The sequence below is a fragment of the Aythya ferina genome (genome assembly GCF_964211825.1).
Source record: "Aythya ferina genome assembly, chromosome: 11".
NCBI classification, from domain to species: domain Eukaryota; kingdom Metazoa; phylum Chordata; class Aves; order Anseriformes; family Anatidae; genus Aythya; species Aythya ferina.
In genome coordinates this window covers 19,213,138-19,241,085 of record NC_140307.1, presented here as the reverse complement: position 1 = coordinate 19,241,085, position 27,948 = coordinate 19,213,138, and the positions used below count along the sequence as shown (strand labels likewise).

Below are 27,948 nucleotides of genomic sequence, written 5' to 3'. Positions count from 1 at the left end.
GAGTAACATGAGATGCTATGGGCTTTGTGGGCTAAGCAAAAAGTTCATATCAATAATATCTGCTTAATCAATAATTATTAATCAATAATTATTAATCAGTAATTATTAATCAATAATTATCAATCAAATTATCAATAATTATTAATCAATAATTATTAATCAATAATATCTGTTAAGTAACAGAGAAAATAATTTTTAGTGAGAAACCAGTAAAGTACTCATGGAGTTAGTCAGGGATATGACTTAAGACATGAGGAAAGGACTTTTTGAAATCTCTTACAAAAGAAATTTTAAAGATAAAGGTTTACCCCAACTGTATCCTAAATTTTCCTCATGCACAGATTTATTACAGTAGAAACCAAATAATGAAATATCTTTCAAATATCAATACTTCTTGAGTGACATAATAATCTTAAGTATTTAGTTGAATAAGCAAGTAAATTTAACAAGACACATGTTCATCATATGATAGATGATGGATCCACCTGACTCTTCCCAGAGACTTCTTAATGGAAACCACCAAAGAACCTCTGTAATTTAATCACTAGCCACTGCAATTGGCTGACTGTCTGTTAATTGCTCAAATGATTCCCAAACTGTCAGACCAAAAGACCACCCAATGATTCATTGGCTGTCACTCCATTTAATGAAAGCAACAAATATAAGAAACAGTGGCTAGAATGAATCTTCCCTTATGGTGTCATGTCTGATATGTTTCTCAGTATCCCAGCCATTAAATTGTTCAACTTCTTCAGAAGTTTGAAATAAATCTTACTGTTGAAAAAAAAAAAAAAAAAAAAAAAAAGTTCCTAAAAGTATTTATCCTCCAACGTGATTCTGCAAAAATATCCCTAAGGAAAGACATATTTGATATTTATCAGAGTTGCTATATCATTATTACTTTAGTTAGTTTTGCTTATACCTAAAAAGCCTAAAAAGTTTGGGTAGGTATAATGAAAATTTATCAGCTTTTTCCTGTGTAATTTTTGTTGTGTGTTTTGCTGACAGAATGCAGTGATCACCCACATGCACAAATACAAAAAAACCTCTGATGTAGGGCCTTGTCATTATTTCTATTCCATAGACAAAGTAAAAAGATACAGAAATATATTTTAAGCTTCCAAGAACTTAAAAAAAAATGTTCTTTATAGGTTGTGCGCAATCATAATATAAGCTCTGCAATTTGAATGCAAATGCATTTTTTGTTGCAAGGCACAGAACACTACCGTAACTACACTGAATGTACTACGAGTACGATGGAAAGATGAAAAGATATTTTCATTACTCAAGCATCATTTTGAATGTATTCAAGAAAAAAACAACAACAAAAACAACCACAAACACACAAAATAAAACACCACGCACGTAGAGCTGGTGGACCTTAAAGCAGCTTTCTAGCAAATATATATGTATGCTCACAGGAAAAAAATCTGTAACATTCATTTCATGAGTGATGTACAGTGGAGAGTAAAAACTCCTAAATCTCCATAACATAGCTGTTACATACTTAAAACATGTTCATTCTAGGCATGTGTTTGTCTGGAAGAGCTTTAACAGTGGAAGAGATTTCCCATTAGCCCTGTCCCACGTAGCAGATGTAACGTCATACTCAGTGACATGCAGGAGACATGGAAAGCTATGGTGCAGGTGTCCTATTGCTGCTCCTTTTTCACTATAATTAATTCTACTTCTAATGACATCACAAATTTTAAAAGCGACAAATTCATACTTTCCCCTTGTTAGTCCTTTACCTGAAGCACCAGGTAAGCAGCAGGAATGCCATCATTCCAGGATATGTATCATGACATCTGAAATAGCTTTTTGGTTGTAGTCCCATTATGTTTTAGGAGCCTGTTTGGGGACACATCATCCATCGAGTGCAGCCTGAAGCTATAATAGACTCTTCAGTGTGGAATTCTGTCCTCTGGAGAACAGCTGCCTGACTACAAATGGCTGGGTGATCTACTGGGTCAAGGTTTTCTGCTTCACACTGTATAACAAGGGAGGGATATGGCCTCCTGTTTCCCTGCCAGATTCTGCACAAGGCTAGAACAGACCAGTCAAAATCTGCAGCAGTGACAGTTCTGCATGGGTGAGGCACCACAATCTGCCCACTTTCACATTTACATTCTCTGATTCTGTGCTCAATATGGATTAAGATACACCAAATGCATCCCCATTTTATCAGATAGGGCCTGATTTGAACTGCCAGAAGGAGTCCAGGTTGCTAGAGGTAATATTTAAAATTACCCGTAGCAGAAAACAGAGGTAGCTACTCAGAAGAGGACTGTGCTGTCCAAAATGGTCGTAGTAGGCGATGGTTTCATTTTAGTGCTACTCTTGTTATTTTTTCTTCTCTTTTGTAGTGTCAGCAAGGGTCAGGAACAGCAGACGTACAGAACAAAATAGTGTATCCTACTCTGAAAAGCATATAGCCTAATTTTTTTCCCTGTACTAACTGTCACTTATGCCATTGGTAGCCCAGAACCTATGAAATGAGAAATGCTGCCCACTGCATACTTAGTCTCCCTGCTAATGCAGCTGCTACTGGTTAGGAAACTTTGGGAGTTAGTGCTTATCTACTACTGGATATTACAGGTTACCGAAACACTACCTTTTGCCTCCAGCATTTGACAAGTATTTCCTAGCTCAAGGACCTAACATCGTAGGCTTTTGTTTGTTTGTTTGTTTAATTTTTTTTTTTTTTTTTTTTTTTTTTTTTTTTTTTTTTTTTTTTTTTGTGTGGTAGTTTTTCCTCTATGGCCCTGTCAACGAATACTTCCAGTCACGTGTCTAAAACCTGCTTTTATCTCCCGGGGCCTGAAGATGATCCCACAAAGCTTCCCTGAGGTTTCAACTGATGCTGCAAAGAGACTGAGGCTTTAAGACAGCTTTGATTCTGGCTCTCAGTTTTGTTGCTTCTCTTTTAAAACCTTGCTCTACTTAGGCAAAGCAAATGTTAGAGTGCAGATATTTTCATACAACTAAAGAAATCTGGACCCTCAGAATATATCCTTTCAGGATAAATCATGATATTTTTATAAAGTACTATGATTAGCAGAGCCCACAGCACAAAATCCTACACCATGCATTCCGTTACCTTTCTCTGCTCTTTCTCTTTGTATCATCGACAAGGGTGCTCACAGTCAACAGCTTTCCTGCCCAAGCACCCACTAGCTGCTTCTCATTCTGCAGGGAAATATGTGTGGGGATTATTCAAGTAAATCTTAACATTTTCAGACCTTCAGAAACAGCATGTGTGTTCTGAAGCCTAACAAGGTAGAAAAAATACTAGCAATTTAATTTAGAGAAAGAAAATAAATCATAATGTACAAAGAACAAACAGTGACATCTGTATTCATACAGGCAGATATAAGACCCCTTTAAAAACTGATATTATGATGTTGCAGCCTTCTTTAAATATATGTGCAACTAATGTCATATCCATCTTAAAAATAATCTTGTTTTTAGTTCATTTACGGCAATAATATTCTTGAACATGGAGTTATGGAATAAGCTCCAGAAAAAGCTGGTGTGAGTTTCAAGTCTTGAGTGCTGCTGCCATCTACATGGCAGGAAGACTATAAACTATAACAAACAACAAAAACATATTTGTTGCATTTTACTGGGCAGACCTTAAGTCTGTTTGCCAGTGTGATTACAGAAAAAAAAAAAGTTATGAAGCTGAACACAATTTTTTATTGCCTTATGATTCTGTGTGGGAAATTCATAATAATTTAGAGTACAATTTCCCCAGATCCCTTTAAACAAGGAATTTACAAATTATTTGGATGAAATCTGAGAATAGATAAGAAAAATGCAATTATTTTACTAGTGTTTAATATTTCTAACATTTTTCTGCTGAGTATTAAGCTTTCAAATGCTAAATACAAAGTAAAAAATTCTCTTGGTTGCTGTAAAAATGGAGGGAGAAATGTGTACTTAAAAAAAGTGTACTTAATTACACTACATATATTACTTTGGTGATGTTATTTTTCATGGGTATCTTATTGAGAGTATTGCCAGAGGAAAAAAAACAGTTCTTAATTCTAAGTTTGTGAGACACTTAATGAAAATTCAGGCTGCATAACTGTCTTCTTCAGCTACTCTTTCTAGAAATACATGAAAGAAAATGACAAGTGCAGCTAAATTGGAATTGTGTAACAATTTCATCATGTGCACAGTCCACCCTAAAAAAATCTTAGCAGATGTCGAAGCTTCCTTATGTTTAATATTGCTTAGTAACTTTCACTGCTTCACCTTGGCATTTATATTTGTACTTACCTATCAGACCATGTACAGGACTCTCATATTCTTCAGAATATGGGGAATGTAAAGTTTATGTGAGCATCAACTATGTCCTGCAGCACAGCTCCTGAATGCACTTTAGACTTTCCAGCAGGTGTCATTAAAGAAACAAACTTCCCATGATCCCCAATAAGACAATCCTGGGTGATCATGTGATTTTATTTATTTATTTATTTATTGTGTTGCATCCAAGTTTGGTATTACTTCTAAAATAATATTGCTCAAGTATCACTTTGGGGATCTATGACTTCAAATTGTAAATCAAATCTAACTCAGTCTCTAGTAATAATTCTAAGAGTTTTGCCTAGCAGCTCACACTGGCTATTCTGTGAAGAAGGAAAAAGGGGAAGACCAGCCCTTTAAATTCCTTTGAATCCTTTTCTCTTGCAAGAAGAATGACCTGCAAAATTCAACAGAAATATACATTAAGAGGAGCAGGATTTTGTCTTCACAGAACCCGCATCAGGAGTGTGCATGCTTGCTAACTATTCAGAATTGGCAGTGACTTTGAGATTTGTGTTCCAGCCCACTCACCCAGTCTGCCTTCAGAGAACATGTTCTTTCAAAAGGAGAAGAAACCTGGAGAGAAATGATGCTCTTTATTATACCTTGTCCCATTCTTTTCAGAATTTTCAGCAATTTTAGGTCAGTCAGATTAGCAAAATCATTTCCCTTGCTAGATTCCTGGTTCTATTTAGGGCTTGTAGCCCTGTTGCATTGTGGTCTTGTTAAAGTCTCTCTTTTTCTCTCTCTGAATCTCAGTGTTCTCTGATGGAACGCCAAGTCTCATTCAAATTCTATACCAATTTACCTTCAGAGAATCTGACTGGGAAAGAGTGTTGTTTAACAAAATTAAAAAAAAATAGAACCCAGAGATGGAAGCTATGTAAAGAGCATGAGATTTCAAATTACAGTGGCTTGTATTTGGAGCCATAGATGAACAGTCTATTCAGGGAAGTTTCCAGGCATGGATCTCTGTCAGTGATCATTTAAAAAGTATGAATCATTTGGAAAATTCAAAATCCCTCAAATCAAAGACATGTCAATGAGTTTTGACTTGGGCTTGTACTAAAGAATCAGAAATGTGTCGTGTCCCATGTCCATTCCCCCCCCCCCCCTTTGTTTTTGATAATATAAAGAATTGTGAGCAAAAAAGTATAAATGCCTATAGGATTTGAAAGCTTGAAAGCCAAAGATCTATTTTCAAGAAAGACCCTTTCATAATGCATCCTAAAGCTCCAATTTTGTGCTGAGATAATGCTAATGTAATTGTGGGTTACCCCTTACTTACATGGTATCAGTATCTCACCCATCTTCTTACCCTGGGCTGCTTGTTACTTCTCTGCTTGCACTGAGACCAGTGTTTTTGTTGACATGGCCTGGTCATATGAGCACTAGTGCAAACATAAGTAAGGAGACATGAAAGCATATGGCTGGAATGGGGAGAAACTGCCCTGTTTAGTGGAAGGATGTCCTAATACTGCTTAAAATATGAAATGACAACTTGAGTTATAAGGTTTAAGAGACCCCATGATTTCTGGAGGAAGAAGAAGAAAAAGGACCTTTCTCCCTAAGAAATACAGCTATTTAAGACTTTTTAATTCCATATCTAAAACTTAGACAAGTACTCTAAAACATTAGTCTATGACTCGTTTGGCAGGATTCCTTCAGTGTAACACAATAGAAAAATATATTCATAATTACGTTGCAACTTCATTGTAACATCAATCTCCATAAACATGAACAGAATGGTACATCATAGTGCATTAGTACAGAACCTTTTCTTCTTTTCAATCATCATTTTGATACAAAAAGATTGTTCTAAGCAAGTTCATCTTGAGCATATAATATATTTTTGGTTATTTGAAAGACCTCCAGACCACACTGGAAAAATATTCATTCTACGTAATTAAAAAAGTTCCTGCCTTACTGTGATGACTTACCAACTGGTAGGCAGCTAAGCACCACCACACCACTCTCTCACTCCCCCTTCTCAGAAGGAAAGTGGGAGAAAATATGATGAAAGTAGAGAAGAGTTTGTGGGTTGAGATAAGGAGCAGTTTAATGAAAGGAAAAAAATGCAAAGGCCACATGGAAGCAAAAGGAGAAAATTTATTCTATACTTCCCATCAGTAAGCAATGTTCAGTTGGTTCTTGGAAAGCAGGTCCCCTGTACACTCAGAAACTCAGGGCTTGGGAACACTTTCATAATGAGAATTCCACCTTTCTCCTTCTTCCACCCCAGATTTTATTGCTAAGCATTACATTATATGGCATGGAATACCCCTTTAGGTCAGCTGTCCTGGCTGTGCTCCTCCACACGTCTTGCCCACCCCAACCTACTGGCCTTCTGGGGCGGGGAGTTGGAGACACAGCTTCGATGCTGTGCCAGCACTGCTCAGAAATAGGCAGCAATATCAATGTTGTTCTAGCTAGGAGTGCAGAGCAGAGCACTATATAGGCTGCTGTGGGGAAAGTTAACTCCATCCCAGCCAGACCCAGAACACTTACCTTACTGATACTATAATTATAATTAGCAGAAAGCACGCATAAGCATGTGCCAAACACCAATCATCACTGCACAAATCATTCCAAAGGGCTGTCTGTATTGGCAGTCTGCTGATGTGCACTGCTTTGCGGAATTAAAGACAAGCAATCAAATATTGTGTTGCACAAATGTAATTGCTACCACAGCGATACTGGGTGTTATGGACAATGCCAATTCCTTGAGCTATGAAACCACATTGAACACTCAGTTTTTAAAATATCTAGCAGAAATTGTTTTAAGATTTCCTACTCTTGCACTAAGAACAGAGTTGGCCCAAGTGAACTGATACAAAGTAGTAATGTTTGTAGTGAAGGTAAATGGACGTTTCAATGCCAATGGAAGAGTACTGCAGCAAAATAGAGGTGACTGTTGACAAGGATGTGTGGCAAAACAGATAGCAAATCCATGCCTTATAGTCCATTTGGTTTACTGTCTGCAAGGTACATGTATTGTTACTAAGTTCCTGTAGTTGTAGTTTTAATTTTATTTTTACCTTCTTGATGTTTTAATCTCTAATTTAATCATAAATTTAAGAAGAGGATACATGTCAGCTGAAGGCACGTTCTGCTTTCAGCTGTGCAGAACTTGTGTTATGCGAGTATAAATAAGTCTATGAAATTACTCCAGACATCCAGCATGCTAAGTGAAAGAATGAAGCCATTCCACTCAACATCTAGATTGTTTAGTCATGGTAATTCATACACAAGACTGTATAAACAAAAGATACGGTTTACATAGGAAAATGACTTCTAAGAATAAAGAAAGCTATTCCTGAAAAATACCAAATGTGTAAAACACATTGACTAATCTGTGAAAGATGTAATTTTCTGCAAGGCATGTAAAATTCCAGAAAAAGAACATTAAATAACTTTATTTTTTCCTGGGCTGCAGCCCATTTCAATGACATATACTTTAGCTGAATGCTAAATGCTGAATACACTAAAGCTGAATGCTTGCTTTAGCTGAAAGACTACTCCCATAATGCCCTTCAACTCAACATTTCTGAAGACCTCATACACTATAGCTTAGAGATACAGAGTCACAGGATATAAAAAAGAAAACAAACAAACAAAAGAATTCGTGTCTGTTTCACATTTAACCAAATTCATGTCATAGTACGGCAACAAGAACCTGGTTTTGTCACTCCTGCAGCCACATTTCCCCACAGGTAGGAGAGTTTCATTGCCAGAGAATCTTTTCACACCAAAGAAATCTTCATTTTCCTCGTTAAGGCAGATTTTGGCTAACATTGCAGTTAGGAAGGATAGTATCAGGTGATGGCTTCCACCATAAGATACAGATCCAGAACACATCCACAAGTCCCTTTGACTTCATTAGCACTCCTACAATTGGTAATACAGAAAGTTTACCACTCTGTGTGGCTGTTCTTTGTCAAGCCAGCATAAATTTCTCAGAACTTTAGGAGATATGAGTCTAATCAACTGCACATATTTTCCAAACCTATTTTTTTTTTTTTTTTAATAAGGACAAAAATGTTTAAATGTTTTTCCCCAAGAGCACAAATACAATTCAACAAAGTGCATCATTGGAGAATAGGACACAGATGGGCTTCTCCATATTCATACTGGCACCACATTTCTTCAGATGACAGTGCTGGCAGTATTTATAAAAGGAAAATTTACATACTAGAAAAGACCAGATTTAAAATCAATTATCCATGCTGTCCTGTGCACACAAAAATTTTACTTTATTGTTTCTAGATATTCCACATTTAATTCAAACTATACATTTTTCCTTTAAATCATAGAAAATTCTTGATTTTTTTTCAAATTTGTTTTTTGTTCAGTGTTAAAATGTTAATGGTAATAACAGTCAGAGCCAAGGAGAGTATAAAAAATGAATTAGCTTGTTTAAATTAGTTGTATACAACAGAATATTAAAAGTGAGGCAAGAGTTTTATGGTCAATCAATGTTGTAAGATTCGGAGTCACTACTTAAACTACTGAAAAATATCTTATAATAAGGACTTGATATTTTCTGTTAGAACTATTGAAATTAAATTGAATAAACATAAATCTATAAACAATGAAAGTGTGAATTGAAGTCAATAAATTAGCAAAAAGTGGCAGATCTTATGAAAGATATTTCTTCTGAAAATGAATTATTAAAGGTATAAGATAATAGCTACAGCAAGCTGTTCCATGTCCACACCACGTATGTCCTATTTATTGGCTGCTCTTTGGGATCTTCTCATTCTTTCAGCTAAGTAGGGTTTTTCTAACACACCTTACAGGAGCACACCTTAGATATCCATGGATGTGCCTTCATATCATCTGGAAAAGAAATAAATGTATTAATTTGGTTTAATGACTGTACAGTTTGAAGTAGTAAGCAAAAAATTTTTAAAATTATTTGACAATCTTTTGTTAGAGTAATAATTTATAACTTTTGTAATGGAAATAAAACTTTCAGCATCAACACACTAGGGTTAAAAAAAAGAGCACAAATATACCTCTAGAAAACTGTTCTGTTCTGTTTGCATCACAATTTCTATATTGCAAGAGGCAATGTGGAACCAAAATAGCTTAAGAAAATTTATAGCCTTCCCCAGAATTTTTGCTGAACAGTCCTACTCTCCTTTTTTTTTTTTCTTCTTTTTTTTTTTTCTTTTTTCCTCTTACTGTTTTTTCTCTCTCTCTTTCTCTCTTTTTTTTTTTTTTTTTTTTTTTAACATCTTTTAACGGAGCACTTTTTAGTGGATCAGCTGGAAGATAATTTCTGATAAAGTTAGTAAATTATTTATGTTTCCTCTGATAATACTATTTTCAAGTTTTATATATATCCTTTCCAGAGAAAATATTCTATAATAGCCATAAACAGCTATTATATCAACTATATGTATATATAACAGCTATATATATATATTATATCACAGAACTGATAGGAAGCTATATTAACAAGTCATTATAGTTTAACTCTGTCACAGTTAATTGGAATTCTACAGAAAAGCAATCTCAACCATCAATTTTTAGCTTCATGATTTTTTCCCATTTAATATATGACAACATTTACCACCTGAATTTAAAATAATGCTTCTATTAGAAACACTGTTTAAATAGACATGGCACACTTTATGAATACATGAGCACAGAGAAAGAAGCACACACTATTTTTTCCCAATATAATAACTATCTTCTCAGTTTATCATATTATCATCTCTCTGCATATGTGTCATAAATGTCCACTGAGGTAGTCTTCTGTTTTTACACTTTGATTTACTATGGATAACCAAACAAAATCAACCAATCAAACAAAAAATGAGTCATAATACTTGCAACCCTGAATGCTGACAGGATGCGACATTGCATCTACTGCAGTGAAATTCTTATGGACTTTAATTTCTGGACTTACACCTAGCCAATAATATTTTATACACAGTTGATGAGTACTATGGGCTATCAGTGCCTGTGAACAGCCTCCAGCACTCCAGCTCACATCTACTGCTAACTACTATTGATGATGATGCAAATACAAAAAAATCATGCTTTTCTAGGGTGCTGCACACACTTGTCAATCTACTGAATACCTCCTGCCAGCGTACTGAACAATATAGATAAAGATGACATAGTGCTGATGTAAATAACGTAGTCTTCAGTTGATGGAAGGAACTTGGAGCTAGTAACAATATTCAAGAAAGTAATTATAACTTGGTTGATAACAAGATAATCACAATTGTAGCGATGAATATTTAAGCACACTGTGGCTAATAGGAATCTATTCTTCTTGATACATCTCCATATTCTCATTTCTATTTGCTGCAATTCCTTTTCTAACAGATGGTACTTTAGGAGCAGTCAGAGACCTTTCTCATCTCTGTGACAAGATCTACCTAGGACATGCAACTATGTTAGCCTGTGAAAACTGCTTGTATTTTCACTATTAAGTGTTATACAACCAGAATTACATTATGTCCTGAATGAAGAAGGAAAAATATAGTATGTACAATGTTTTTGCAATGAACGCATGGGAGGATCATGAGCTGCAGAAGGCGCCACTTGACTCAGCCAGTCTTCCTGGCTACTGAAGGCCATAAGTATATAGATTTCTCACTATTTACATGGTTTTCATGTAAGAGATAGAAAACCCATTTATAATTTCAATCTACAGCTTTCGGTTGTTTTTTGTTTCTTTGCTTGATTTTGAGCTGTTCAGGGTCAATTTCCCTGTATTACCTAGCAAAATAATAAACTACTGCCTAGTCTGGTGCAAAATCTGCATTGGAGGAAATAAGAAGCAAGGGATATCTGTGCCTACATTGTTGCTCCTAACTCCAGCTCCAATCTATTCATTTTTCTCATAAGAGTTATGCTTGCAGAAGCCTCCTTAGTGGGACTGCAGCCCATATGGAAGCTAAGACATCTCCAGCTGTGTCAAGTCATGCTGCATTCCTCTCAGATTTTAACTGACAAAATTCTGAGCATTTTCAATTCCCTTAAAATTTATCTTAAGCAACTCCCTTTGAATAGGGTGATCTGCCTTTAGGAGTGTGAATTTTCCACCATTGTTTACACAAGAAAACTTGGGTGAGTAGCTCAGACCTAGAACTCTAACTTGGACACCTAAGTTTGGCCAGTTTCAGCCTCCTTCTCAATTTCTCTAAATGTGGAAAATTTGACTGATAAAATGGAAAACTGTGCTGAGAATATTTATACTGAAGAAGCATTCTAAGTGATACCGAACTCTTTATGGGGGGTTGGTATGATTAAAAGTTAAGTTCTACAAAAGGCTGTTGCAATTCTTATCTGATTATTATGTTCAAGGCAAGAGCAGAGGCAAGTTTGAAAAGCCAAGGCTTTGCATATCAAACAGAAGTAGTCCTCAGCATGTGGGGAAAATGGCAGTGATAAACCTACTATTAGGCATCTGGGAGAGAAACCCTGTATCTCCGCTGTGTGTGGGCTAAAATAGACATGAACCACTATCACGGATAATGGCAGCTTGTAGGCACATGAAGGGAGAAACTAAAATCTATTTCGCTTAGACAAGAAACTGCAGTCTGATATTTACCTGTGTCCATCACAAGTGAAAAGTGTTTGCTGTGAATTATCCAAGAGAAAAGTGCAGGTTGAAGGGTTTCATTTCCCATCTAAGAGTAGTTCGGATCACACATTGAATATAAGAAATCACAGGTAAATCTCAGACTGGGGTCTTGGGTAGTCAGATAGATTCCTGCCATCAGAGTATATATGTTTTTCCATGACTGCTGGAAGCCTACATCTGGAGCAGTGAGATAATGTGCAGACATGTAGAAAGTGTGAAAGCAAAACTAGCCAAGTATGCTTTATGTGATTTTAGAAAACTAAGATCACTTTGAAAATAATTCTCAGTCTAATGTCAAGGTTAGATACTGTACCTTTCAGCATCAGAAAACACAGTACACAGATGTGTCTGTTAATGGCTGCTCTATGCATCTAAAGCCTTACTGATTCTGGTAGAAGTTGTCATAAATAACCTTTTCTTGAAATAGTTGGAATTTCTTACAGGTATATTGTCATACTTTCACCTTTTCCCCATCAGAAGAGATAAATAAAGTCAACATATTTCTTAATGTCACTTTTGTGCATATATCAACATATGGTAAGCAAACTGCAACAGATTCTGCAAAAAATACATACATACAACTCTTACATAAAAACAAATTTGTAAGTTTGCTGAGACTTTGAATATGTGAGAGAGTGCTTCTAAAGTCCCAGGATTCATCAAATCAAATTCTGACCTCCCAGGCACTCTCAAATTCCAAGATCCATTCTGAAGTTAAAGCATCTGAGAAACACTACAGATAATCATACCCAAGTGAATGTCACATTATTGTTTCAATGTTTGCTTCTAAAAGTAAGTAGTAAGTTTTAAGAGAATGTATTCTGTTACCAAATCTTTCCTTTCAAACAAGCACTTCTGTCAGAAGTGTCTTAATTTCTTATCACAGAATTTCATCCGCACAAGGAGCAATAAATAATTCATGTTCCTAGCTCTTTGTTGTGTGTCCCTGAACTGCACAGAGCTGGAAGGCTGACAGCTGTGTCAGGACAAGCACCAAAGATCTGACATGACAAGTGACTAACAAGTTTCTTTCAGTCTATAGTGAAAGAAGACAATGGCATATAGTGCAAAAACGAAATCCTGAAACAAAATGAAACTGTTTCTTTCTCTTTACCTAAGTGTTTGCTATGAGCTTATTTCTGACCCATAACCTCTGGTCATTTTATAGTACTGCCCAACCCCCTTTACTCCTCACATTCGCCTGGCCATTTACGCCTGTCCACGGATCAATATGAGCAATTCTTGGAGAAATACGATGTCTCCATGACAACCAAGCCACAAATTCTCAGTGGAAAGCAGTGAGACCAGTAGTGAAATCTCCTGAGGTTTTCAGACCTAGAAGACAAGATGTCTTAAAATGCAGGAATGGACAGAAACAAAAGCCAGAGTAATTCATTGTTTATTACCAGTTTAATGATGTCAGATGGACTGAATGGAACTCAGTTTTTAAGTTTATATGCTTTATCAACATGTATTTTTGCTAGTCAATATTCACCTCCTGACAGTTTTTTATTCTTTCCATATAGTCATGCAGAAGGCAGAATTGGATATTCAAGTTTCCATCCAAATGCGTGCATTTTGCCCCACAGAATAATTTAAATCAAGATTAAAATTAAAGCTATCTTAAGGGCACATTAATTCTCACCTCAGTGCTTTAGTACCACTTTGTTTAAATTCTTTCTCACTTCCAAACAGATCAGAACTTGGATGGCCAATCCACATTTTTGTGCATACTCGTTGTAGAAGAGACTACAGATATTTTCTGAAGGAGGTGTCATCTGCCACAGATAGCTTGATGTAGCCTTGATAAGAAATTAAACTGGTCTCCTTTTCAAGTAGCTTACCTATTTCTTTCTAAATCTCATGCTGCCTTCTGCTGTACAGCAGTGAGTCCAAGACAATGTGGCTTTAAAGTGAATATGGATTTACAATTCATTGGTTTCAATTATTCTAACGTATACTGGTGTTCACTTCTGTGGAAAAGATGAAAAGGGAATGTAGTTCAAATCAGGTATATGACAGCAGTTGAACTCCCAAGGAATCTTGGAGGAGTGGAGTGCACTGAAATATAATCCCCCAGACAGGGGTCCTTTCTGGGTTCTGAGATGACTTAGGGGACCTGACATGGATTTCAGACTGCACCCTTTGACTGAAAATTAAATCTCAGCAGTGTTCCTTGGGGAAGGATCAGGGGACTGTTGGCAGCTGCCCCCTGTCAGCACAGGCTGCAAGATTTGGAAATCTCTTAACTAAGCTGACAGGCCGCAGAGACGATGAATCAAAAATATGATACACGGATCAGCACACAAAGATGCAAGAGGGTACACAGACACCAGATAAGGCAGGAAAGGAAAATACCACGTTAAGAAAGATGTTTAACTCTTTCACTAATGAGTGCTACATCCAGGTTACATATATGTTGTATGCGGGTCAAACTCACAGCTTGTTTGAAAGATCTTAATATTCAGTCACACAGAACATTTTTAATCATCTGTGACTGGATACATTTGATATTTAATTGTTTCCCTTTGGGAATCATTTAATAAATTTCTTAGATATCCCATAACTAGAAAGATAATGAAACTACATGAAGATAAATCTTTTAGTCACCAAAAATAATGCACTTTATGGATGTTCCTCTATTTAGCTGAATCAATGTTAAGAGTCATTAAAATGAAATCATGATTGTGAACTGATTTAGAGAAAAGAATCAAGCTACTCAACACTACCAATTTGCTTTCCTCCAGAGATACAGTGTTTGAATGTCCACTGCTACATTCAACTGCAGTATATACAGTGCTTCTAAGTTTTCATAATCTCATGCTACCTTCAAAGGGTCAGACATCATACATATATTAACTAAGCAGTATAGTCCAAAACTAATTATAATGAACTGGTAGTGTCAGCTTTCTTTTTGGTCATAAAGCCTTTATCCTTTCTAAGACCTGAATTGTTGATGAAAGAGGAAAGGATAACAGCTCCATACTGTGACCCCTGGAGGTGACCATTAATTTGACATTGCAGCTGCTAAAAAGGAAACAGCATTACAATGTGCCTTTTTCACAGACCCAAAAGCTGCGTCAGATTTATCACTTGATACTTGGTGACTGTCTTTAAATAGTTCTCACCTGGACTCTCAGACTCTTCCAAGACACATCTGTCAGGCACATCCTCCACATCTTGGAAGTTTGCTGAGTTTGAGCTCTTGTCATGCTTCAGTGCACTAACTGGAGCAATAAAGAATAAAAACAGGGGGAGAGAGAAATGTAATATATCCAGAAACAAAGACTTCCTGATCTTCTGCAGATCATTCAATGCTGAAAATATAAATTATAAACTCAAATGATAGATTTAAATAAAACCAAAACTCAAAGTACATATATGCAACCATAACGCATTTGAAAAGTCTATAGACAAGAATTCATCTGGGGAGAAGTTTGAGGCATTGGCTTAAATTTGATCTCTTTGAAGTAAAGAACAAACAACAAGATTTTTTTTTCTTATATAAGCCAAAAATAATAAATTAATTTAGTAGTCATAATAAGTGCTTTTCTGTTTCAGTAAAGAACCCAGTAAACAACAAAAAAGACCAATTAGCTGGTTTTGCAATTACTGGAGTCATTCACCAGGAGAGAAATTACATCCATTTTAAGATTAAAACATGTTGAATATAACAAGCTTGAATCTGTAATAAAATTAGTTATAATTATAATATATATGTTTATAACTACATAATATATATAGCTATAATAGCATGCAGAAGAAAATAGACTCAATTGCAGTTTAGATATGGTAAAATTTGATTTCATTTACTTAATCGCTAAAACCATTTTAATTTTAGAGTAGAAAAATATTTTAATGGAAATAGTTATTCGTCTGTATATGACTTTTTAATTCTCTTGGTTTAAAAAAAAAAAAAATCACGAGTTTTGCTGAAAAGAATAAAGGTTTTTATCTTGACAATGTTAATTTCTCTCTCCTGCTCAATATCTTCATATGGAACCAAAAATGCATTAAAGAAGAACAAAGAGTAGATCTCAAATTTTCAGTCCCATTAAAACTCTGATTAATTAAAAGCTGATCTCATTTCTTAAATAAATGGTGCTGACTTGTTTTTTCCCTAATATCTACAAAACTAAGAAAAGTTCCAGGCTTCCAGTCCATGTGGGTTGGGATCACAATGGCTATAAACAATTCCAGCACAGATTTATCCTGTTTTTAAAACAAGTACCATTTAAAGAAAGAATTATTCCGTTTTAACTTTTGATGGATTTGTTTTTGTTTTTTACCGGACCCATTTAAATTTGCCAAAATTATGAGTGAATTAACAAGGCATCAGGGCATTATTAAGGCAGGAAGACCTCAAAATACACATATTCCACTTCGACATTCTTCACTTTCCATCAGCTTGCAGCTATTGATCCCAGGTCACCAAAAGTTTCCATCATTCTTGACTCCTACACCTACACAGGATCCGCTTGAAGCAATCATGCTTCAGCACAATTGTGGAGTTAGACCCTTGAAAATACAACATTAAAACAGAATAAAATAGTAAAATCTTTGATACTAACACTGCACATTTCAACTGAAAAAAAATAGTTTCCTAAAAACATCTGCTGCAGATGGCAACCAAGCAAAAGCAGTCTTTAAATTTCTAACCATACAGCTAGTAAACGTGTAACAACAGTCAACTTATCCACATAAAGAGGCGTTTTAGTCCATACCTCTACCATTGAAGTGTTGACAAAATAATCTGCATGAGGTGCATTGACAGTGAAGAACAACTTACAGTAAATAAAATATGTTCTTGTTCATTCAAGAAAATGCTACAACTTGTGCAGGAAGAAATGTTTTCATAGATGTCTGTGGTTTTGTCTGATTTTTACAATATTTAAATAATTTTCAAATTTATATGAAGGCCAGGTTTCCCACTTCAAAAAGACAAACTGGAAACCACAAGTGTGTGTATTGTATTTATATATTTGTTCTGTGACAGATTTATTAGAACATTCTTTCTAAAACAGTTCTTCCTATTAAGCACCGAGCTCTGCTGTGCTGAGTGATAGATAGAGCCATTACAGCTGTACGAATTTAGAAGTCAGAACTCCTCTGAAGTAGAGCAATAGGAAAATTTCCAACAGAGAATACTATGATAAAAGGGAGAAAACAAAACATACAGCTATGACTCTGGAGAGGATGAGAAAAATCACAATAGCTATCTTCTCTAAACAACATAACAGTCACCAAAAATTCAGAGTTAGACTTTCAAAATGAATGGACCTGAAGTTCCTGACTTGAGGATAAGTTGTGAGGTGTATTTTTATCCAGTAAGTAACTCTGAGTGGCCATCCTTTTCAAACTATCACTGTTTTTCTTGGGTCTAGTTACTAAAAGCTATGTAATATTAGTTTAATTAAGGTAAGGTGATTCCAAGGGAAGAAGAATGCTTACTTGATGTCTAATTTAAAATGTGGTGTGATGTTGAGGCAAAATTCACACCTCTGAAAAAAATCTTTGGGGCACCTATGCGGGAAGGACCAAACAGTATAAACTCATTATCATATATAACATATGCAATGCATTTTCCCTTCTGTTCAGCCCTTTCTGTCAAATCAAATACAAAGAAGACAATATGTAGCTGGGGTACTGGGCACACAATCCTTTAGCCATTTCCTAAACTGGACTTGAAATCTTGCCTCTCAGATGAAATACATGCAGAATGTGGACTATTTTTGACACAAAGTGTGTCCAAAAACATAGCGGAGTGAGGGCTCTGAATCAGGCCAGGACCAAACATGCAAAAGAGACGTATTAGAGGGTTTTATTAGGACATAGATTTAAGGACAGAATCACAAAATCAGAAAGTAAGGAGAGAGAAGGTTTGAAAGAGATGATGAAGAGCTCTGATTTAGTTGTTTATTCTGCAATCATGACAAACATCAGTGGAACCACCAGATCTGATTCTCTTCATTATCACATATCTGTTTGAGTTCTGATAATGAAGAGAAGACAGCTATAAGGAGGTCCATACACAGATGGCATACATCAGAAAGAAAGTGTGAATTGAACAAGAAAGAAATCAAATGAGAGTCTAGCAGATCCCTGGACAAAACAGAAGAATCTCCATGTGATATGCTTAAGTAAAGATTGCAGAGATAAGGGGAGATTCTTCAGAAGATGGAGTCAGAGAAGCCCAAGAGAGACAAAATTGATTTAAAAAAGGGTCATGGGTAGAGCTCATACCATCCGACTAATGATGGAAAACAACAATGAAACGCTGTCATCAATAGTTGATTGGGAAAGAGCTGTTAGCAACAAATTTGAGGAAGTGGAATGTACAGATGGGAAGGGTTTTCACAGCGATGGAGAAGCAGATCTCTAGATAACTAAAGTAAAATGCTGCTGGAGAATGATGTTCAGCCAGCAAGGGTGAGGTCAGCAAGTGAATGTTTCAGAAAACCAGGATAAGGTCACTGGTGCAAGTGAGGGATGAGTATCTTAGCTTTGTCACTTACCTCTAAATACACATATCTCCCTAGATAATACAGGCAAATAAACTTCACAATATCCTAGTTTGTGAAGTTATATAATAGTGCATGCAGTGAGAAAAGAAAGGGACCTAGGCAAAGGTCTTCACATCTTTTTTTTTTTTTTTTTAAACACACAATAAATGTGTTACATGCTCTATTTGAAGAGGAAGGTTCCTTAAAAATATCACAAAAGACAGAAGAACAAAGGGAATTGAAAAGTTAAAAATAAGACAAGAACAGTCTGGCCCAAATAAAGAGTGAAAGTTAAAAAATGGCATTATGTAATCATGGAAAAAAATCAAAAAATTGTAAAACTGAAACCTACTTTACTGTATTCTCAGCTACAGGAATGTGATTTTATGTTCAAATATCAATAGGGGAAATATTGTTTTGAATTGATTATACCTAGGTTATTGATGGAATTTCAGAACTGATGTAACCATAAATGGTATGATCATTACTTATTCTGAGGATATTCCATCTTATTCTGGACTTAAATGGACCTTAACATTATGTTTGTTTCCATTTGAAAGCTAATTTATGTAGCTGAAGTGATGTAAATTTCTGGAGTTCAAATAAACCCCAAATCTATGTGTCAGAGAAAAAAGTTAGGAAACAAAAATTTCTGACATAACCCCAATGATATGTTCTTTATCCATGTTTTCTTAAAACACGGATAGTAGAAATTACCCTTGTTAGCATGGAAGTAAGGAAAAAGGACAGATTTCATAGATGCAAAAGACCTTGAACTTCATATGTAAAGTGATGTAAATCTTCATTGTATAGAATCAATCTTGAGGACTGTGGTAATTTTTCTGATATATCTTAATAAGCTCTTCAGAGTTGTTTACTGAATTTGATTCTCTTATATTAAAACATTAAAAAAGAAAGAAAAAGACAAGATAAGTATGGAATTTAGAATAGTAAATGAATGTTATCAGATCAGAGTATTCAATGAAACATTTATGTAAATAGTTTCCAAATATTTCAAGTTCCAAAAAAATAAAAACAAATTATTTACAAAGAGATCACAAACTCATTTGTGACCTGCCTGTGAAAGAACAGTCTTCTTGTAAAAGAGCTGTTAAATGATAAGCTGTTCTTTGTGAATATGTACTAATCACTGATTACAGCAACAGCTAATCACTATCTTATTTCTATATGTTTTGTTTGAACTCTGAAAAGCCTTGTTCCATGCTGGAAAGAAACATCAGACACTAAAGTTTAGGTAACCTGTTCTGCATACCGATTTTCACAGGGCAGATATATTGGAGAAAGTTTGCATAACGCAGGTGAATCAACCAATTCACATTTTTTGATAATATGCCTTTTTTATTAATAAGGTGGATTAATAAATTAGACACAGTGTGTCTGCAGAGAAAACAGTAACATATTTGTCATTCAATATGTGACATTTCAAAACAAGCTGAAAACAAAACAAAAATTATTTTTCATTCAAAGATATTAGGTAAGATTGGCTATAGGTTATACGTGTAGTTATGGTCCAATGCAGAACATAAACCAACCTGAATTTAAGTAAAACTGCAGGAAAAAAAGGTATGTAAAAGAAAAACTTGGTAATTTTTCATTTCTATAGATTCAGCTGCTCTTCAATGGGATTCATTGGGTCTACCATAACCATAATACACCAAAGAAGCTAGACTGACAACTGGGAAATAAATGTTTTGAATACTATTTTTAAAAGGTTGTTTCACAGATATCATAAAAAGAGTAAGAATACCTTCACATACTGAGAAAACATCATCTACTGCACTTGTCTACCTCACTGTTTAAAAGTAAATGCCAAGGAATTTAAAAGGAAATGCCAAGGAAGAATGCAACACCCATACAGTAAAACCACCAGAAACTCCTCCTAAATTACATTTTGACACTCAGTTAGTTCCAGAAACAGACTCTTTTTGTTTGTTTGTTTGTTTTGTTTGATATTTAATAACTCTCAGTATATTGTTCTTCCATAAACTTTTCCACTCTTCCCCTAAGTGTGTAGCATTTTCAGACCCCATATTCTAACTTGCCTTAACATATAAGGCTCTGTGGTTTTATGATTTTTATGGTTTTATAGGGATCACAGAATCACAGAATTTCTGGGATGCATCTTCTTTCATTTGTTTGTGTGTGTCCCTACTAGCTTAACATGAAACTCCCCAGCTCTGTGGAAGAAGAAGGTATATGGAAGACTCCTGCACACTACACTCTCTGTGGTGTTCATGGTGTTCAACCAGTCTTTTGTTGTATCCTTTTTTCAAATTTTAACTTTTTTTTTTTTTTCTCCAAGTTGAGAATTACTATGCTACTTAGCATTTTATTTTATTTTATTTTATTTTATTTTATTTTATTTTATTTTATTTTATTTTGCCATGCATTTTGATTTTCACTAGTACAAAAATGCATAAAGTATTCATGAAATGGCAGGTGAAGTATTATCAGCACTTGCCACAATCAACTAGAAACAGGACAAGGTGATAATGAAGTACCACCAGCCCATATGGAGCACTCACCCTTCCACTGCAGTGATAGAACTCACCACTGAGCAGTGTGCCAGCAGGCAGATAGGCTGGGGATGTGCCCTTGATATTACCAATGCTGAGTACAGCACACAGATTACTTCACACGTTTTTACAGGTGATGCTCCTGTTTACAGAATCTGCTACAGTGTTTGCCTTTGTTGCCACAGTTTCCACCCCATCCTGTCTTTCCCCAGAAGATTAATCCTACTCAGTCTAGATCCTTGCTCTTGCCCTTATTGAATTGAACCCTGTTGGTTTTGTTTGTTTGTTTGTTTTCTCAAACCATTTCTCAGGTCATATAAATGACTAATTCATCTTGGTGACAAGGGACATCAGTTGCTCGTCATTTCTTAATATTTAGTGCCATTAAAACAAACAATCAATTAACAACAACAAAAACCACAAAGAAAATACTCTACTGATGTATGTAGTTGTCACTTAATTGAGAATGACTTGTTATTTTCTGATGATTGAATGTGACATTGGCTAAAATTTGGTTTAAGGTTTTTATATATTTTAAATAAAAAAAACATCTAAAACTCTGTTGTGTTTTTTTTTTTTTTTTTTTTTTCTCCCTCTCTATATCTATGAGGACAGAATTACTCCAGACAGGAAAACTGAAATTTTCAGTGATTTTTTTCCCCAATATACCTTGAAGTTTTATTCACCCAGAGGGACTTCCCTTTTTCTCTCAACTAAAATACAGTGGCATGTAACAAATTATGCTCTCAAAGGACATCCTATTTTTGTTTCATTAGTGCAATGAAACATTCACTCAATTTTAAAGCAGTTGTCTTGATATTAGTTATGATTTATATCAGCATCTGTCCATGTATTCTGTGTACTATATATAATAAAGTACATAACTAGTTAAATTTGTCTCAGTGGGTTCTGCTGCAAGAAATAAAATTCTTTCCCATAAAATCCCACACAGCATTTATTGCAAAGCTCTGAAGCATATGCTTCTGTAAAACTTAGGAGGATTGTAAAAAGGAAAATGTAACCCCAAACCATCTTTAATTCTTTTATCATTATACACTGCTTTTTCTTCTCAATAATCTCTCTAGCCAGAAAGCCCAACTTTCTTTTATCCAGTTTCCCTAAATATCCGGTTGTGTGTGTTTTAAACAAACTGGTGTAGGACTGAATAGTGTAATCACATTTGATTAATGTTATTTATACTTATTCCCCCCCCCCCCTTTATTTTTTCCTCCATCCAGTCACTGGAAGATAGTAGAAATAAATTTTTACAAGAATTATTCCTTCCTTCCTTCCTTCCTTCCTTCCTTCCTTCCTTCCTTCCTTCCTTCCTCCCTTCCTCCCTTCCTCCCTTCCTCCCTTCCTCCCTTCCTCCCTTCCTCCCTCCCTTCCTCCCTTCCTCCCTTCCTCCCTCCCTTCCTTCTTCCCTTCCTCTCTCTTTCTCCTTTTCTTTCCTTTCCTTCCTTCCTTAAAATGTATGGCCTCTCCTTTCCTGTCCTGTCCTTTCTTCTGAAAAATATATAAAGTCTTGCTTTTTGCACATCAGATTAATGGTGTGAGATAGTTCATATTGCACATACAGTTGCCTATTAGTATATCAATAGCTTCTATAAGAACATCAAACACATAAAGAAATCCATATTTTTAAAATTGCATTATTGCCAGATTATTCATGAAGATAGATTTATTTGGCATTCAAGTCCAAAATCCTTTTAATTATTCCATTTATACACAAGAATTCTTGTTGATTGCCTCAGTTTACTTCTAAAAACAAAATGAAACAACAGTGTGTAGCACTTTATGACACTCACATATCCCTGTTCATAATGTGAATCTTATAGCTTGCATACTCGTCCCATCTCTTGATCAAAGCTTTCCAAATAGCTTAATCCATGGGGAAAAATATACACAGAGAATCTTTATTAACCTCTTCTGGACAGATTATTGTCATTACTTTGCCTTATGGCCTTGAAGATGCATTACTGATAGGGAGGTAAAGCCAACAGCAGCACAGCATGAAACTGCTGAATGACTGCCGTACGAAAGTGGAAGTACTTATTTCCAAGACATTTCTGTGATGCTCCCTACTGTTAAAATTTTATCGGACTTTAAAAGATTTTCAGTTCAATTGTAAGCAATAAGTAAACTCAGGCAGTACAGTACCGTATACCAAAGAGTTTCACTAGCTGGTCAAACAGGCATTATTCCAAGAAACTAATGTTGTATAGGACTGCTTCCTGGTGGCTGAGACATCTGATTGGCAAAAGACAGTGGACTTTTCAGTCAGCAAGCTAGTTACCCATGGATGTGGCTCGAGGCTGACACACAGATTGACTGGTTCACACTAATTTACTTCACACAGATTCCATTTATCTCCTAGAAGATCCCCTGGCAGCAGCTTATAATGGCATATCCTAGGATGCCTGCCTGCATGAGTTTTTAAAGCGGCAGAGCTTGATGAATCTAAGTCCAGAAAACAGTTCACAGATTGAGGACTAGGTGCAATCAAAAAACATCAAGTAGCACAGCTGGGACTTGCTAGCTTGCTTGACTGGTTTGAGCAGCTGAGCATTAACTACGCTTGCTTTCCTGCTGGCAGCCTTGTGTCACTAGGACAAATAGGAGCAATGCCTCACAAAGGAAGAAAAAGAAAAAAAGAAAAAGAAAAAGAAAAAGAAAAAGAAAAAGAAAAAAAGAAAAAGAAAAAGAAAAAGAAAAAGAAAAAGAAAAAGAAAAAGAAAAAGAAAAAGAAAAAGAAAAAGAAAAAGAAAAAGAAAAAGAGAAAAAGAAAAAGAAAAAGAAAAAGAAAAAGAAAAAGAAAAAGAAAAAGAAAAAGAAAAAGAAAAAGAAAAAGAAAAAGAAAAGGAAAAAGAAAAGGAAAAGGAAAAGGAAAAAAAGGGAAAGGGAAAAAGAAAAGGAAAAGGAGAAGAAGAGAGAAGAGAAGAGAAGAGAAGAGAAGAGAAGAGAAGAGAAGAGAAGAGAAGAGAAGAGAAGAGAAGAGAAGAGAAGAGAAGAGAAGAGAAGAGAAGAGAAGAGAAGAGAAGAGAAGAGAAGAGAAGAGAGAGAAGAGAAGAGAAGAGAAGAGAAGAGAAGAGAAGAGAAGAGAAGAGAAGAGAAGAGAAGAGAAGAGAAGAGAAGAGAAGAGAAGAGAAGAGAAGAGAAGAGAAGAGAAGAGAAGAGAAGAGAAGAGAAGAGAAGAGAAGAGATTATGGCATTACAAATTTCACAGAATACTATTAACAGATACAGGGAAAAATCATTAGAACTTTTAATCTTTATGCAACTCAAGGATTACCAAACTAAGTAACACTCTAGTTAGCAAGTCTCTTTTTGTCATGTTAACAGTTTGTAGGAAAAAAACAACACCTGAACAAATCTAAAGTTGTTGCCATTTATTTCCTATTGAAAATAAAACTGTATTCAATCTAGTATTAGGTGTACAAAGAATAACAGTTACTAATATACTGGGTTTTACATTATAACAGATGAGGTACAGGTTAATGCAATTCCTCACCTCCTTAGAGAGCAATAGAGTTTGATGGGTGCTGATTTTTAAATTGTATTTTTAAAAGGACTGAAAATACAGGTTTACACTATAGCTCTCCAAATTCAGATAGATAGAAACTATTCTTTAAAGTCCTCATCAGAAAGGAAGCAAAATTAATATTATTGGACAGTAACATTTGACAGCAAATGTCCTGTGAGAGATACAAAGCACATTTAGTACTTAGAAGGTTAAAGACTCTGCTGTAGTGCTAGTTGATGAAAAAGTAGGATTAAGGCTTTAGTGTGAGTCTTGACATGATCATGTTGTCTGCCTGCTGTCTTAAGCTTCGAAAAACAGCTGGGATCATCTTCTTCTAAGCTCCAACTCAAAGATGTTTAAGCAGTTCCCAATCCAATTAAACAGAGATAAATATAAGGAAGAGCCCTACTGAGCCCAATCTTTTTTTTTTTTTTTTTTTTTTTTTTTTTTTTAAATGAAAAACAGCATAATTGCAGGTTACACAACTCCTTAATCTCACTTTAAACCTAACAGACTGCTGCCTTAGTGTGCACATGGCAGGCCCAGTTAACCCAAGCGTTCTGTATTGGTGTGCTTAATTTTGGTCATTATCTTTTATTATGTTACTTGTAATCCTAAAAGCCTATGATTGTGTCCAGATATCTGGCAAGGATTGTACCTGGATTAAGAGTAATGGATTAATTGGATGGTACTGTATGAGTAGTAGATGGTTTTGCAGTGAAACTGCTGTACAATTTTTAATTTGTGAACTCCACTTGCTTCCTTTTCTGTCCCTGTCTTCTAAACAAATTCCATTTTTGAACATTAGCAGTGGTGTTGTAGTAACATATTCTCACCGCTAACATGACAGCACTACAGAAATAACACTGCTGTGCATAGTGGACTGCTTACTAAAATCCTCTTCACAGAAATTATTGGAAGACATAGAAATACTATTTTTCTGGTAGAATTTCACGTTCCATTTAAAAGTGGTTATCTCACATACACAGCCCAGTCATAATATTATTACTTAAAAGCTTAAAGCATTAGGCCACTTGTTTTTCATACAGCCTGAAGACCTTTGAGGTGTACATATGTAGTCATGCAGTACTATGTATGAAACACTTGCCAAGGTATGTATTTTTTCAGTGATTAGGGTTAATGCTATAAAAGCAAAAATCTGCATATGTAATCCTTCTGCTTTGTCTTACAAACATGCACTAGGACATTCTCCAAGTATGTGAAAGCAAAATCTTATTAGTGACTACCTGATGTACAGGATCCTCATGTCTGTAAGAGCAAGAAGGAAATTTAAACAAGGAGTGAACTGTTCGCAGTAGCTGTTACATTATGCATGACTCTTGACTAAACTGTATTTAATTAATGAGTTTCAGTTGCATGTTTATTTTTATTTTTTTGTAGTAAACTGGTGTTTTAGGCAGCAAACTAGCTTCTAATGGATTTATATCATTTTGTATTTGTTCCCAAACAACAGCTGCTCCAAGTAATTGTTCCTTTGTAGTGTGGCTAGAAATCCATTTTGCACATGTGGACTATGATTCTGATCTCTTATACAAGCATAAATCCAAGTTAATTCTAATGGAGCTACACTCCTGATGCAGTTGAGAACAAAATCTATACTTTACTTATCTATGAATTAATAATAAAAAAAATGTTGATACATATAAATGTTGGAAAGGTGCTTTGTTGAATTGTTGGTAATGAATGTGCACCATTTTTTTTTTTTTCAGTTATGACAAAGCAGACACAAATCTGGGAAACAGAATTTCCCTTCAAGCAGTACAGTATATATTACCAGAAAAGCAATGTGATACTCCCTGAAATGAGATGATGACCAAGAAATGGTAAAGTAGTTAATAGGTAAAAGATAACCCCTGTCTGCACCTTAATACCATTCTTACTGCACCTTAATACCATTCACATGTGCTCAACTTTATTCCTCAGGCCATCTTCAAGACATATGTGTAAATGGAAAAAGGGCCTGGACCCTCCACTTTGAGATGGGCAATAAATAAGTAAGAAAGAGGAGACTACAGGCACTTGCAAAGAGACAGGCATCTAAGGAGAAGACTGAAAGTATCCCTGTAGTTCAGAGGCTGTGTGAAACCACACGCATAAAAAATTGAAAAACACAGTTCCAAAATGCAGATGATCTTTCTCTTGATACGTGAAACATGGTACAAGACCATGCTTTTACTGGAGTTAGTCATCACAGAGGTTGAAGAGCCAACAAGTAACATAAGTATGAGCTTATCCATACTCTCTTTGATTCAAATGCCACATAAGAGTGTGAGGACAAAAGAATCCAGAGGGAGAAGCAGCAAGATTTTTTAAATTGTTAGATTCACTGCAATTCACTTAAATATATTTTGTAAGATGAAACAGGAGCCTGAAGCTCAATGCACCCAATCTTAAAATTTTGCAATCAATTTGATCATGCTGCCCACCTTCAGCATATGACTCAACTCTTCAAAAGTGAGACTTAAAAAAGAAGGAATCATAGAATCATTCAGGTTGGAAAAGACCTCTAAGATCATCTAGTCCAACTTTTAACCTAGTACTGGCAAGTCCATCTCTAACCTCTAAACCATGCTCCTAAGTTCTACGTATCTATGCTTCTTCATGACCTCCAGAGATGCTGACTCCACCACTTCCCAGGGAAGTCTCTGGGAAGCCTATTCCAATGCTGCAGAACACTTTCAGTAAAGAAATTTCTCCTAATACCCAACAAAAATCTCCCTTGATGCAACTTGAGGTCATTAGGTCCTTTTTCCGTTCCATTCCTTTTGTTTGTTTGTTTTGTGTGTGTATGTCTGCTTTTACTAAAAGTTAATACTTTCCTATTATTATTGCTGTATGAACTTGAACTTTCAAAAAAGAAACACACAAGGTAGCTTAAGACTTGCCATAAAATTATGAAAGTTGGGGAAGCTACATTATGTTCAGAGTAATTTGAATTGAGCCAGCATTATCATGGTAGTCAAGTCGATGGATACAAATTGATTTTTCATTGATGTCTGATCATTAGTTCTTTGTTAATTCTGAAAACAAAGATATAACTTAGTGAGCATACAGCAAGAACTTCTCCCTCTTGATCTTAAAATCAACATTAGAAAAGCAGTTATCATAGAAAATGTTAAATCAAATTGGTTTCATTGTGAGTGTCCACTCAGTAAAGTGTCATACTTACAGTCTTAGTCTCTTAGATTCAATAAATAAATCATTTCATGCAACCTCTGATTTTCTGATTGTGGCAGTTTTTTGTTGCTGAAGTGATTTTCCAACTCTTGCATTAACACGAACAAGAGTCTATATGCAAAACTCAAAGTATCTGAAATATCTTTAGTTATTCTGAAACCTACTTCTTCCAGGCTGGTGCTTATTTGCACACGTCTATATCCTAATTCCCACACAGAAAAGGTAAGCATACTCTGGGTATTTAGAAATGATCCAGTCCTCAACAAGAAA

General features: G+C 35.4%; 1 protein-coding gene across 3 annotated transcripts in view; it reads right to left on the bottom strand.

Moving 5' to 3' along the window:
* Positions 1–8,540: 8,540 nt before the first annotated feature.
* WDR72 (WD repeat domain 72) overlaps positions 8,541–27,948 on the bottom strand; it is a 118,352-nt gene continuing 98,944 nt past the window's right edge. For all 3 annotated transcript variants that reach the window (XM_084532298.1, XM_084532299.1, XM_084532300.1), the window contains 2 exons: positions 15,046–15,144; positions 8,541–9,150 (listed from right to left, as the gene is read on the bottom strand). In XM_084532298.1, coding sequence (XP_084388424.1) covers positions 9,095–9,150; positions 15,046–15,144 — 155 coding nt within the window. In that variant the 3' untranslated portion in view covers positions 8,541–9,094. The remainder of the gene's footprint in view (positions 9,151–15,045; positions 15,145–27,948) is intronic.